This window comes from Coturnix japonica, chromosome 13 (assembly GCF_054131305.1).
Source record: "Coturnix japonica strain WE chromosome 13, WE-NBRP24, whole genome shotgun sequence".
Taxonomy (NCBI): domain Eukaryota; kingdom Metazoa; phylum Chordata; class Aves; order Galliformes; family Phasianidae; genus Coturnix; species Coturnix japonica.
Window position 1 is genome coordinate 12,029,642 of NC_140675.1, and position 14,644 is coordinate 12,044,285.

The 14,644-nt window shown below is 47.7% G+C and overlaps 3 protein-coding genes across 21 annotated transcripts in view; 1 reads left to right on the forward strand and 2 right to left on the reverse strand.

The window, feature by feature from the left end:
* Positions 1–8,110, reverse strand: part of RNF216 (ring finger protein 216) — a 65,219-nt gene extending 57,109 nt beyond the window's left edge. For 7 of the 14 annotated variants that reach the window (XM_015876615.2, XM_015876614.2, XM_032447616.2 and 4 more), the window contains exon 1: positions 2,400–2,472. The gene's annotated coding sequence lies outside the window, so the exon portion shown is untranslated. Of the gene's footprint in view, positions 1–2,399; positions 2,473–2,583; positions 2,682–6,617; positions 6,762–7,444 lie in introns of those variants that run through there. The other 7 variants (XM_085513889.1, XM_085513886.1, XM_085513890.1 and 4 more) reach the window with 6 other exon arrangements.
* LOC107320729 (urotensin-2 receptor-like) lies at positions 2,782–5,753 on the forward strand. The gene has a single exon (XM_085513892.1). The coding sequence runs from the start codon at positions 4,036–4,038 to the stop codon at positions 5,086–5,088; it is 1,053 nt and encodes a 350-aa protein (XP_085370018.1). The 5' UTR covers positions 2,782–4,035; the 3' UTR covers positions 5,089–5,753.
* Positions 7,754–14,644, reverse strand: part of SMURF1 (SMAD specific E3 ubiquitin protein ligase 1) — a 42,106-nt gene continuing 35,215 nt past the window's right edge. For 3 of the 6 annotated variants that reach the window (XM_015876900.3, XM_015876898.3, XM_085513891.1), the window contains exons 16-18: positions 13,043–13,244; positions 12,163–12,238; positions 7,754–11,421 (exon numbers count right to left, since the gene is read on the reverse strand). In XM_015876900.3, the coding sequence (XP_015732386.1) occupies positions 11,322–11,421; positions 12,163–12,238; positions 13,043–13,244 (378 nt within the window). In that variant the 3' untranslated portion in view covers positions 7,754–11,321. Of the gene's footprint in view, positions 11,422–12,162; positions 12,248–13,042; positions 13,245–14,644 lie in introns of all 6 variants that reach the window. The other 3 variants (XM_015876899.3, XM_015876896.3, XM_015876897.3) reach the window with 1 other exon arrangement.

The following is a 14,644-nucleotide window of genomic DNA, read 5'->3' on the forward strand; positions in this document are numbered from 1 at the left end:
GGGGGCTGCAAGGCACCAAAGTACTCTGAGCTGTGGGAACAGCCACAGGGCTTCAAAACCACCACAGGCTTCACGGTGATGCACTGACTTGGAAGTTCACACCCAGCCATCCTTCTGAAGGCATCAAACATCTCAGAACTGCAGGCTTCCCAAAGGAACCACCTCACAGCTCACATCCTATTTACTACAGCACTGCCCTTTTCTGAGCAACCCACATGGGGGGGTGGCCAGGAGCCTGGTATGCTGACACCAACACACAGACACGGATTTATTTCAGCTCAGACACTTTGCTTCCAGCACAGCTCCATCAGGTCCTGACAGCTCCCCCTGCAACACAGGCAGGGAACCACAGCAGAACAGTGTCAGTCAGCAGCATTTCCTACTGCTAAGCAATTCAGCTTTCCCGAGGATCATTACAAGTCTGAAATGACCACAAGCTCTTCAGCACCGACCCTGAGGAAACAACACCACTCTGAGCTGGTTTCAAACTAAACTTGAGGTTCTGTGACATGAAGGCAGTGAGGGCACGATGGCCTCCATCAGTGAGACAAGGCTGCTATCTCCATCTCAGTGCTTCAGAGAGCAGAGCCCACCCCAGCTCCCAGGATATTCAAGGGCCCCTCCTCTCCCTGCCTGCCTCCAACACAGCGCAGGAACTGCCACAGCAGAACAGCAATGAACTTATTTCCTGGGCTGCTGCTGGTGTCCTAAATCAGCTGCATGCTTCAAGCTGTTGGCCATGCACTCACCCCAGCGGGCAGAGATGCTGTTAAGAGCAGTTGAAATCACTCAGGGCAGCTCAAAACACATCCACCCATCCACAAAGGCACACTGTGCACAGAGCTCCAGTGTGTGCACACACTTTGGAGGCTGTCAGAGCCTCTCCTTTAGGAACAGGGGTCCTCTCCAGATCAAATCCACATGCATAAGTCAGGCTCCTGACACAAAGAATTAGTGGCGTAGCTCTGACTGTCCCATAAAGAATGTGGCTTCAGCAAGCACTGACACCACAGCTGAGCCTTCCTGAACACACTGCTCCAGCAAACCACTCACCGTGGCTCCCAAAAAACAAACCCAAAGGCACCTACTGCAAATGAATAAATGGGAGCCTCTTCCAGCAGCAATGAGCAACACCCAGAGGGTTCTGCTTCCCTCTCAGTGGTGCCTGTGCTGCTCAGGTGTTGCTAATTAGCCCCCAGTCACACTTCCTGCTTCTCCCCAGCTGTGCTGGTGTTGCACTCCACCTATTTTTGCCACAGGACTTTTAAGCAATTTGTGACCAGCTTCAAAGCACGAGACACGACGCTGTGAGCAGAGCTGTCAGAGGCAGCGCTGGATCCACACTGCTGGCAGCAGCACACGCTGCATTCCCAACAGACAAAGCAACGGCCTGCCATGGAATTTGGAGTTCTGGGGCAGCTTCTGAGGCTGGGACAGACTGCCAGCACCTTGTTGTAAAGCAAAACATACCTTGTCGTCAGCAGAGCCCGCCCCAGCCACTGAGCTGGGAGCAGCAGCCCTAAAAAGGAACATGTGGAATGGCAGACAGGAAAGTGCTTGAGGAAGGGAAAGCGAAAGGCAGAGGGGAACCGTCATTGAAACTGAAACAGCACCGAGTGTTGCTGTAGGAAGTGGGGGAACCTCCTCCCAGCCCCAGGAGCCCAGCCCCAAGCTCCTGTCACGGTGATCACTAATTATCCACGCTACACAGACACCCAGCGCACTGAGACGCTCACAGCATCAACAGGGTGAGGAGGGTGCAGAGCTTCGTGCAGCGCAGGCCCTAGAAATGAGGACAGCAGGTGAGAACGGTAAATGTGCACACAGGGCCCATGATACAGACTGCAGGGTGCTGATACAGCACGGGAACACAGCAAGAACCACTCCATGCTCACACAGAGCCATGGCCTCACACAGCCCCTGTCCGTGCTGTCTGCAAGGCACCTTATGCACGGTGTAACCCAGCCCTGCTCTGCTGCACACCTCACATCCTGCTGCGACCAGGACCCTCCTGCAGCCGCTCCAACAGCCGGACACACGCAGCTATTGCTTCCCAGCAGCTCGGCACGCTTCGAACCAAACACAACACACTGCAGCAGTGCCACAAGTACAGCTGAACAGCAGCAGCATTTCTCAATGCAAAGCACCACGAGTCCCAAAGCAGCGGCTGCACCACAGCACTTCACAGACGGGCTGGGAGGACACAGCGCTCACAGCCGCCCCCAGCACCACACAGACGGACGGGAGGCACCGGGGAGCAGGGCCCGGGACAGGCCCAGCACACAGCGCCCAGCACGGCGGGGTGACGGGGAGCGGAGCCCGAAGCAGCCCCGAGGTGAGGCCGCTCTAACGGCTCCGCTCTAATCGCTGCCCCCCGCTCTGCCCGCAGCGCTACTCACCGGGACAACAACCTCCCGCCGGCCCCGCTCCATTGAGCCGCCGCTGCCCCGCTCCTTCCGGCCTGACAGAGCCACGTGACCGCCCCGCCCCGCACCATAGAGTGGAACGGCGGGAACTGGGGAAATGGGGCGAGAGGAGAGGGACAGAAGGGCGGCCAAGGAGGTCCCGTCACGGAGAACGTACCATAGAGTGCGGGGGGGGCGGTCCGCCAGGAGCAATGCCACCTTCCGGGCAATGCGCGGTGACGGAGGGGGCGGGGCTAAAACACAAGGGGGCGGGGCTAAAGGGAGGGGGCGGGGCTAACAGAAAGGGGCAGGGCTAACGGGAGGGGGCGTGGCTAACGCGGAGGGGGCGGGGCCATCACGAGCGCACGTGGTGCCCGGCGGAGCGAGCTCTATAGGCCGGCCGCACCATAGGGAGGGCTGTGGTTATATGGGAGGGCTGTGATCTGTATGGGAGGGTTATGATCTATATGGGACCCCCACCTCCAGCTGCCCCACACACTCACCGCCCTCCCAAGGGTCGCTCTCTCTGGAATTCTTCCCCTTCTTCCCCCATTTCTGAGCCTTTGCTGGGCATCTTCTCTCCCATCACCTCGTTCCAATTAAAACCCTTCCCGGATTTCCCCCCATCTTCATTTTGGGCCTTTGCAAGACTTTTTTTCCTCCTAATCTAGACCCTTTTTAGCCTCACTCCCCCTCCTCCCCTTCCCATTCCCAGAGCTATCACAGCATTCCCCAGCACTCTCCAGCCCTCAGCACTCCCCCATCACCCCATTTCAGACTCCCAACTAATCCCCCCTCCTCAAACCAACACGCTCCTTACAACCCCCCAGTCCTGCACCTCTCTCCCTTATCCCATTGCTGTGCTGTTTGTGCCCAGGTGATGGAGCAGCAATGCTGATTTCCCTTTGATACCCAACGCCTTCTTGCAAGGAGTGCAGCCCCATATGGAGCCCTTTTGCTCTGCACAGTCCATAGCACAAAGTCAACCAGCCTGGGTGCATAGCTGGCAACACAGACCTGGATTGATGCAGAGGTTTCTGATGTGACTCCAGAGGATCCTGCTGCATTTTCCTGGCAGCGTCACTCATTTTGTCTCTGCTCGAAGCAGCTTTTTGCTCTCTGCCTTAACGCTGGAGTTGCAGGGAGGGAAGATCCCATAGGGGTGGGTGCCAGCACAAGGTTCCCATTGCCATCAGCTCTGGGGTGATGGTGTTTGCTCTTTTCTCCTTCCCATCCTCTGAGAAGGAGAAAACCCCAAGGAAAAGTTTCTGACATGGAGAAATCGGTGTTTTTTTCCCACCTCCCTCCCAGTGAGGAGCTGTGCCAGCATCCCAGTGGGTGGCAATGGGAGCAGCCGCCGTGTTCCATCCCACTGGAGGGCAGAGGGACAAATCCCACCTCCGTCCCTGCCTCGTCCCTCCTTCAGCTGCAGGAAGGCGGGTGCATGGAGGATGGCTTTTCCAGGCTGCGCAGGAGAGAGCCACACATTGGAGCTGAGCGCTACCACTGCTGCGGGTGCTGCAGCTGGGACAACACAACCAGGAGCTGCAGCTCAGGATTCCCTCCAAGGCAGTGACCTCAGGGGTGGCTGCTGGCGAGGTCCTGTCCCAGCTGCGAGGGGGCAGTGAGGATGGAGCCTGGTGCGTGCACCCCAGAGCTGTGCTATCCAAAGAACGGCAGCACCCAACTCAACGCTACGTCTGATAGCACCAGTGACCTCCTGGCCACTTCCTTCCTGGGCTGCATCCTGGGCACCATGTGCGTGGTGGGCACGGCGGGGAACATCTACACACTGGTGGTCACCACCGTCTCCATGAGGCGCAGCGGCTCCATGTATGTTTACATCATCAACTTGGCCTTGGCTGACCTGCTCTACCTGTCCACCATCCCCTTCGTGGTGTGCACCTACTTCGTGCGGGACTGGTACTTTGGAGACCTGGGCTGCAGGATCCTCTTCAGCCTCGACCTCCTCACCATGCATGCCAGCATCTTCATCCTGACCATCATGAGCACTGAGCGCTACCTGGCCGTCGCCCGCCCTCTGGCCACACTGCGCGGCTCAAGGGACCGTCGGCGGCTGCTCACCTTCCTGGCATGGCTGGTGGCCTTCCTCCTTGCCCTGCCCAGCATGATCCTCATCGACCTGCGTACCAGCCACCACCACGGGGTGACCAAGCGTATGTGCCACCCCACGTGGCGGATGGGGCCCTATAAGGTGTACCTCACTGTGCTCTTCAACACCTGCATCCTCGCCCCGGGGGTCACCATCTGCTGCGTGTATGCCAAGCTGGCCAGGACCTACTGGAGATCCCAGAGGGCTCTTGTTGCTCACGCCAAGCACGCCAGCCACTGTCCCAAGCAGAAGGTCTTGTACATGATCTTCAGCATTGTGCTCGCCTACTGGGCTTGCTTTGTGCCCTTCTGGCTTTGGCAACTCTTCAGCCTCTACTGGCACGAGCGTGGGGAACGGGGCAGCTCCACCATTGTCCCCATCAACTTCCTGGTGACCTGCTTGGCCTACAGCAACAGCTGCGTCAACCCCTTCCTGTACACGCTGCTCTCCAAGAACTACAGTGAGTACCTGCGGAGACAGCACCGGGCAGTGCAGCGGGGCTCCTCCGCACAGCCGCCAGCCCCCATCCCACCCCTGGGGGGCTCTAGAGAGGATGACTGCGGCCTGTGAGAGGTGGGTGCCCATCGGGCAGGTGGCAGAGATGCAAATGCCTTTTCCTCTGTTGTGGTTCAGTTTCTCAGCCCTTTTGCTGAGAGCTGTGGCACATCATTGCTACCTGGGTGAGGCTGATAAGATATCGGTTATAGCAATAAAGGATGAAAGGCTCTGATCACTGAACTCGCTCTGAGCCTTCTGATAAACGTGCTTCTTGTTATTATGTTTCTACCAGGAGCTCTACTGAAAATAATCTATCACTAGATTTGTTAGAGGAATCATTTCCTGGATGAAAATGGCACCCCGGACCCTCTCCCATGTCAGGTGCTCTATAGTAGCACTGTTCCCAGCTGGTTCAGGCAGACCTTCAGACGAGCCCATGCTCCCTGCACAAGGGGACAGCATCTCTGCTCCCCACGGGTTCCCCAGAATGGGTTAAATCTCCCCTTTGATATCCAACAGAGCAAAGGCATAAGGAGCCCTAAGCAGGGGGGACTCTGAGCAGTGTCCTCATGTCAGTCCCACCTGTCTGGACTCATTTAGCCAGCATCCAATTAACATTTCACTCCAAAGTCTCTCAGACCAAATACTTGCCCAGAACGATTCAGTGTCTGTAGCTTTCTTGGATCAAGGTTAGCTCCGTAGAAGAGACCAGGTTAAGTTCACATTGCTTTCTTATTCTCTCCTCACCACCACATCCAGGTTTCTCTGGCAGATCTTGTTCTAGAACCCAACCAAATACCGAGAGTGATGCCAGGGTCTCCTGGGTCCTCCAGGAACGTCTACCTCCATCTCCTCCCCGTACCAGAACCGCCACAGCTCAGCCATATGGCTTCCACGCACAGCCCAACCCCTGGTCAGTTTGCCAGCTGCTGCTGAATCTGGGACAGAGCTCCACAGACTTGGCAGGGCACAGCAGCAGCTGTCTGCAAAGCCACACTAACCCTCCCTTTAAACACCCCTCTTCTGCGGTCCATAAAAGCCAGGTTGTGGTGGAAGGAAAAAAAGAAGTCATTCTTAACCTGTTGATGTCTAAGCCCCCCTCCTGTCATCTCACAGCCAGCCCTAAGGGCTCCAGGCAGATTTTCTTTTATTTCATGTTGAGTAGAGCACAGGTCCCAGGTTAAGTGGCTCCTGCTCTCCAAGGGGGGATTAAACCATGAAACAATGCTCCAGCCAAGGCTGGAAAGGGATCCGCAGGACACATGGGCATTGTTTGCATTATTCACCCAGCCACTAACTGCAAGATTGCAGACAGGGGTTATACATTTAGGCTCGATGTTATTTCAAGTCAGCCAAATCAGGAAGAGAGGCATTATCCCTTCCTGCCCCACCGCACCTAAAGGGATTTTGTCTGTACGTGTTTGTTGGCAAAGCTGTAGGGTTTTAGCAGTACCCTAAGCCACATGTGAAAAACAATGCCTGAAAAAGTAAAATGATTATGAGGGTTTATAGCTAAGCATCAAACTGCAAGCCACCATGAGAATATATGAAGAGGGCTGTCAACAGAAAGCATTCATAAATTAAAATACGTTCTGGTGTACCTTGGTCAAGTATATCTCAGTGTACAGCAGGGGCTGCATTCCCCCAGGCAGGCGGAGAGCCGAGGACACGGGAGCATCATCATAAATCAGAAGACAAATCACCACTCCTAGAGCAGTGCTCCTCACAGACTGTTTTTGTACATCCTGCAGAAGGAGGCAGAGACTGGAAAATTTAACCTGAGGAATTTAATCGACCTGCCAAGCTTCTGCAAAAGAGTGAATTACTCTTTTAAGTTCTGTAACATTTCTTAAGAGAAACTGGGATTTGTTAATCAGTTTCCCAAAAGCTCATGTAGCGCAAGAGTCCTACTGCAGCCCCTCTATTACCACTAGGTTAGTCCAGAGAATCCGCTCCAGTGGTGTGTCTGGCCATGCTGTGAAGTTGCTCAAAGAATATATCTATTAAAAATAAAGAAAACCAGAATCTACACAGATGAAGGAAAGCCCAGCTTTCAGCTTGGGGAGGGAAGGCTGTGCTGCAGCGCTGAATCACGCGTGCTGACTGCCAGCACTGTCTGCGTGCAGACTCATACCACTGAATCTCCACTCACAGAAGTACAGGAAAGCAAAGATTCATCAGCATTAATCAATCTTTCCCCAGCTCTCATTAAGATTTTCCCCCCCGCCCATCCCAACTAAAAACTGAGATTTTGGAAAAATAATGGGACATAAGAGGAGAAATGGATGAAGGGTGGTAAACAGAGAAGAAATAAAACGCACTCTCTCAAAAGGAGGAGTTTTAGCTGAGCCATCAGTGTAAGCCTCTGAAACCAGCTGCATTTTCACAGCTCATCCACCGAGCCACCCCAGCTTCCTACTGCAGGTACCTGTACTCAGCACAAGGTGAGGCAGTTCTGTCAGACAACGCCGTTGCTCATTAGTCACAAGTCTGGTCACTGCTAATAGCGGCAAAGCTTCATCGCACTGCACTCGGGGTCTGTAAAATAACGGGATTATTCATTAACCCCAATGAGCATTTTGTAATGCTACAGGTTTTTTTGTTCTTGCCTCCTTTAACACTGTGACTCGGTCAGTCCTCCACCCCCAGCTCCAGTTGAGCTGAGCACATTTCATTCCGAGTACCAGTTTTCCTATGGCTTCCATAAATACGTTAACAAAGCGGTGGATACCAAGAGTTTAAAGTTGTGAGTTTATTGCATATGTAACAAAAATGAACATGACCTCCTGGGTCCAGCCTACTATACAATCACTGTTTATTCCAGCTGGTTCCATAACCACATTAAATAGAACTAGTATTTCTTTAAATACTTTGATTTAGACATAAAATGAAACATTAGTGTACAACTTTCACAAAATAAATCTGCCATAAAAACAGTGGGAAGAATAACAAGGATAGCAGCAATACTTAAACATGACATTACAAAATAATAAATTAAAAAAAAATACATTATAAAGTGGTCGAGGAACAAAAATTAACAAATTCAAAACAGATCCGTACTGTGTTTCTGGGAACTTGCTGTGCCACGCGGCCCTGAACCTGAGCTACAGAAGGGCCCTGGTGGCCAGATCACTAATTTACAAAGTCTATTGGATTTCACAACCACCTCAACTTGAACAAAGTACATACTGCTGAGCAAACGTTGATTTCACCCCCTGGAGCTTCAAGCAGCCTTTCTGAAGCAGGGTCTTGTCTAACATAATGCCCAAGTTAATGCCAACATCCATAAAACAGCCTCATTTCTTCCCGATTTAAAACACGAGCAAAGTGGTGGTTTCCTACATCCCTGAGCATATAGTATAGGCTGATGAGCAGTATCAGGGCAAGCACTGAAGGTCTGTGCCAACGGACCAGCTTTTAGGTTTGCCTTTAGGACAGGAACGAAAGACACATTGTACCTTGTATTTCCTTCAGGTCTGATCCAAGACGCATGTGTGCACAAGGTGGAACGTGGAATGACTGAACGAACACCAGACTTTATGTTATTCTTTGGGCAAGTTTGAGGAGTAACAACCAGTTCAAGTGCTGGCAGACCAAGTAAGAATGAACACACTCAGACAGACTCGGAAATTCAGACAGCTGAGGTTATGAGAACAGCCCACAAAGCCTCATAGAGTCAATGGCTTGAGCCATGCAAACTCTTGTTTGCATTTCATCCTTCCCTGGCCTTGAAATCAGCCACTGGAAGAAGAAATCATCACTTAAAACCCATACTGCCTCGCTTCTTTATTTCCTCCATCTATCCATCCATTCAGCTTTAAGGCCTGCCTCAAATGCATGTACAGAACAATACAAAAAAAGGGTCTTTATCATCACTGAAGTGGCACAAAATTGCAAAGACGACACAATGGGAGAGGTGGTGAAGCTGTATAAAAGAGAACTAAAATAATTAAAAAGATGGTGCCCTATTCTCATTATTGTCAGCAAGGAGGAGGTACCTTGACAAGGGCTTTTAAATACAGCAAACAACAATCCTTGCCTATTCTTATTTTGTGCATTCAATAAAACACTGACCTAGAAAAGACATTAGGAACTATCATATGTCAACTGTGTCGTTGACATAAAAGCTACTTGACCTATAGACTTCCAAACCAAGGGCCCTTACCTTCACCTCACTTGGTTTTCACTGACCCAGTTATAGAGCTTGTGTGATAGGATTTCTGTTAGTGGTGGGCTTTAGCATCTGTTTTTTCAACTCTTTTAGTGAAAAATTCACATGAGACTACATGCAAAGCTTTTGGGCAATAACCCATTCTGCATTTTTCCTATCTGACTGGTTTATTGCACATTCAAACGTACTGAAAGGATTAAATACACTCTATGAACAGGTACGACTTCACAGCCATTTTGAAAAGCCAGGGCCATGGGGATCCTGCTGCTCAGCCCAAGACTGTACAGACGTTCACCTACAGACTGTTCCATTTCCTTTCTGCAAAACACACACATGATTTCACTTGTGTCCCAATGATCAGAACTGCAGAAACCCGTCCCCAGCTGCACCAAGATTCCTCCAGAACATGGGTGTAAATACACCTCTCTCCTGTACAGTCTCGCTGGCTGAGCACCTTGAGCCACCCTGTGCAAATCTCACACTATGGTACAATTTTACACCTTCAATGCAATCCTCACTCCCAACCACAAACCACGAGAGTTATGGTCAATGGAAACAAACAAAACTGAGAATGATGCCAGAATTTCGACAAGTGTCTACCTTCTGTCCTATCACAGTTTAAAGCTATTATCAAATTCAATTTAAAAAAGACAAAATAGAAGTATTCCAGTAGACATCTTCTAAGAACAACCTCTTACCCACAGCTGAATTTCAATGCACTATTCCATAAACAAAAACATCTGTTAAATGTTTCAGTAATGAATTTCTCTAAAAATCAGGCTTGCCAAAGAAAAAAGTCCTATACAAGCAAGCCTGCTTTACTTAAGTTTAGACATGTTTGACAGATAACTGGGGCTTTCTGAAGCTGTGTTATTTGTTAAAACGCTGTCTCATTTTGGTGTGCAAACTGGAAAAAATGTTAGTGATTCGGGTGTTTGATTTGCTTTTGTTACCCCCGGGAAGTTATCTTAGCAATGTGTTAGAGAACCAACCTTTTAATATTAGTTTCAGGTATACTAAAAAACAGCCTTATATGGCTCTCTGGAGAAATTCTTATCCTTACAGAACTGAAGTCGTAAATCCTTTCAATAGCTTTCCCTAACATTTAAAATGTATTCACTGTATAGTTACCCTTTTACCACAGCCTCCAAATAAACCTTTCACACGGCCAAAAACTTCAGAACAGAAGTTAGCTCTGTTGATGTAGCATTTGGTGATTTCCATTTTGAGTCTTCAAATATGAAGTCGCAAAAACATCTCAGGTAGAACAGTGGCACAGAAATCACAGCTTTGGAATTGAAGTAATTTTGTCCTCCGCCTCCTCCTTGCAAAGCTTTCTCTGTAAGGTAATTATATCTGAGCAAACTACGGAAAGTAATTCTGCAGGAGGAAATAACTGTTTTCATGTGCAAAACAATTAGGTTTCAGCCAGGACAACCAAAAAGAAATCATACAATACCATTTAAGCTGTCCCCAATTCTTTCGCTTCTCTCAAGTTAAGCCACAGCTTCCACTGGGAGCTTCCTGCTAAGGCAGAACTAGAAATACTTTGCCTTTCAGTTAAATGCTCATATGGAGGTAATTTCTGCTAGAAGTTCACTTTTTAATCAGGTTTTTAGAATGTGCAATGCAAATTCTAGCGCCAGTCAGACACACTGCACCCACTGGACCCTACAGGGCTCAAGCTTGATTTTAGACAAACTAACCAGGCACTCCTAACCATCTGCAAGTCCTCGGCAAATCAAGCTCATTCTTAACTACACTGCGATTTTCCTATTAAAAAAAAACAACAAACCCACAGGTCATCGACCCATCACAATATGTGTTACAAATCTAGCAGAATATCCTGTGTATCCAAGGCCAAATGCTGAACTTGGCTGCATTACATTTTATGGGGATGGAAGAAGAGGGAAGGGCTTATTGTAACAAAGGGGGAAAAAAAAAGAGTTGGAAACCACCAACAAAAGCCCCTGCCCCCACCATCATCCACCAACAGTGGAAGGGAAACAAGCCATCTCCAAGTTGTCTAGAGTTCCGGTGCTTCAGACAGCTTAGCAGGAAGTTCACAGCAAGCTTCTTCTAGCTTTTGATTTGGTGGTCCATGAGCTAGCATCTGTTTCCTTTGGTTGCTTTTTCACTCCACAGCAAACCCACATGTCTCTTCCACAGCTGTCAACAGCTTCTCGTAAAGCTTCTCATATGACTCATAAGGCGGAATGTCAATCCGGTTAAAGCTAGAGATAAAATAATAACACATTGCAGATTATGAACCTAACATATATATTGAAATTAAGGAAAAAAAACAACAAAAAAACTAACATACAAACCCTAGATTAGCTACATAAAGATAGAATTTGTAAAATTCATGTCAAAGCCTCAGCTCTTTCAATGGTCAAAGGAGGCAACATCAAAGGAGTAACTGTACTTCTGCAGCAGGAATGCCTTACTTGGGCTGGGTCAGGGAGGAAGAGATGCAGGAGACTTGCAAAGAAAGCAAGACACCAGGCAGGCCCGCTCCTTGCTCTGCCTGTAGGTAATCTGTGCTTCTACTGAAATCATTTCTTTTCCCTGATATTCCATACGAGAGCTCAGTTTTGTATCAAACAGAACTCTTTTCTTACATTTTACACCTAAAAACTACTCTTTCTAATCCTCAATGAAGATTCATTGCTATGAGTAATTTATCAGTGAATACTTTTGCTGAATATGTGGACATTAACATCTCACTATTCAGAATAATTGATCTCAGGGCAGACAAAAACCACAGGTAGAACAGAAGACATAAGCCAAGCATCAAGCAATAAGAACTTCAGTCAACTATTTTGCTGGCTGCAGAGTACAGGTATTTCCAAGCTAGCAGAACATACTTGGATTCATCTAAGCACCTCACACGGGTTAATCCATAGCCAGGACTAAGATGGCTACTTTAAGACAAAGGGAAAGTACACACTGACAAGTGGAACATTTCATCTTACCAAGTGTGGGCTTTTGGAAGGTTGTCTGTGTTTGCATCTATTAAATGGATGGTAAACAGTCTGGGTCCTGCAGCGCCTGTAGAACCTTACAAACAGACATTCTAGTTAATGCACTTCAACAAAATAGCATTAATGCACACATATTTTGCTATTTATAAAAAGGCAAGAGAAAATCACAGTTCCAGGTGCAGATACAAGTGTGCTATAGCCTGTCTGCAGATCAGATTTGCAGCTGGTGAAGAGATAATAGAAATGATGGGTCTCTTAATGACAACAAACTTGCAGAGCAGTATTTTGGAACGTGGTTAAACTTCACATAGTTATAATGAAAAGGCTCAAAAGTAAGAAAACTTTTCTTGCAAAACAGAACTATGTATTTCAATTCTGAAGATCAGTTTGCTGTCAGCTAACACAAGCAATGCTATTAGAAGAACCACAAGTCTAGGACACTGCTACCTGTTATGACAACCAAAACTGCAACTTTCAGGAAGTTGTTTCAGTCTAATGGTCTGTTGCCAAGCATCAATGGGGATACACTTCTCATGTAAAAGAACTGCTCAGTCTGCTCTATAATCACGTACATGCTCTCATGCAGTGATACTAACAACATCAGTCCACAGAACTGTAAGAGACTGATAAGCCAGTACTGACAGCAGCCTAAGTGCTACGTGAGGACAGATTGTCCAGCTTGCATGACTTGTTAGCAACAGCTAAAGTGGTCACCAGCAGCCACTGATAAACGTAGAACTGCTCTTAGGATGAAAAGCTTGCAAGTGATCGAGTTATCCAGTAATGATATTGCTGATATTCCAGAAGGGCCCAATAAATTCCACACAGTCTTCCTCCCACTGCATGTTAACTCAGCCTCCACATCAGTCACCTTGTAAAGCCTTGAAACCTTGAAGTGGGACACGCGTTGAACCTGTCACAAACTGCAAAAGCCTTGCCCTTCTTTCTTCATCAAATGTTTCCACCGCTTGCCAGAACCACTTCACAATATTGCTATCTGCCATGCAGTGCTTTAGGCGTGTGTTTGACTTCCAGTCATTCAGGTCTATCTTATCCAGGCCTCCTATGATTAGCTGTTAATGGATTAGAAAATGCTTTAACATTCAAAGTCATTTCAGTTTTGCAGCTATGAAAACATACATTCAGTTATTTCACAATGCCCAGCATTCTTTATGCACTCGAGCCACCTTCCTGGTACACAGTAACCCTCCAAAACAGTTTAGAACAGGAAGTAAATCTCCCCAGTTAATCTGCAATGAAACTGAAGCTGAGGATTGCACCAGAACTGGAATTTTCAGAAGAAATCAGATTCAAATGCCCATTCAAGACCTGCTTTTTAAATCTACCCCACCTGAAAAGTACAGTGAATCTCAGACTTGGATGAAGGCATGCCATCTATTGAGTTGACACAGAAATCATTTTCCTGATCTGGCTTTATCCTAGAGCTGCTAATAACCCACTACAAGAAAGTGCTGCTCAGTTTATGGTTACAGCCTAATTGGTCCATTGTCCATAACTAACCATTAAATACAAAAACTTAGCAGCTGTTTTTTGATGTTGTTTATGAGAGTGTCTGACAAAGACTAGACAGATTACTTCAATCTCTTTTCCAGATGAAACCAGGTTGCAAAATATTGAAAGAGGAAGTCATTATTGGCCATGAATCTAACCAGCTACCCTGGCAACGACAAACAAATGGCATACAGGAGACATCATCACTCAAAACAAAATGTGTGTCATATTCTAAATTTCCCACAATATTCCATATTGAGAATTCCATTCTAAGAGCTACCATTTAGCAGCTGTCTTTTTGTGACACCAAGATAGTACCCACTTAGACTAACTTACAGTATTAACGCTGTTGTAACTATCCTAATTTGGACAGAATTGAAATATTAATTGGATTTACAATCTGCCTTTTTAAACAACTAACTCATGGAACACAGTAACTTTGTGTGAACAATTGGTCTGCACAAACTACTACCATTAAACTATTTCTTCCAATACCCCAAATAGTCCACTGCCTTCTTTAAAATAATAAACAAAAAACTGAAAGAAAAATGGTGCAGAACTCTGTACCTCAGGATTAAATGCAAAGTTAAACTGATTCATTTTCTATGTGCTCTCTCACTTATACTTTAGCTGCTGTAAACCGTGACTTATGTGTCTATAGAAACAGACGTATTAAAATAGTTATTGAAGAAAACAAGTTCTGGGGCACATAACAGGTTAGGTCTTGCCAGCAGCTCTTCAGGCTTGCAATTCTCCCTCTCTCTGCCCAGACCACCTGCTTTGAGCATTAGCGATTGGTTACACAGCACGGTGTATTCATCTCCCCTGTCTGAGCAGTCCTCTCACTAACACTAACCCAAAGCACATCTAGAATAAAACAGAAAGTGTTCGGTTTAACAAATGCATAACCTTCTGGTATAGAAACTGTAATAAACTATTGTTATTTACTTTCAGATCAGTG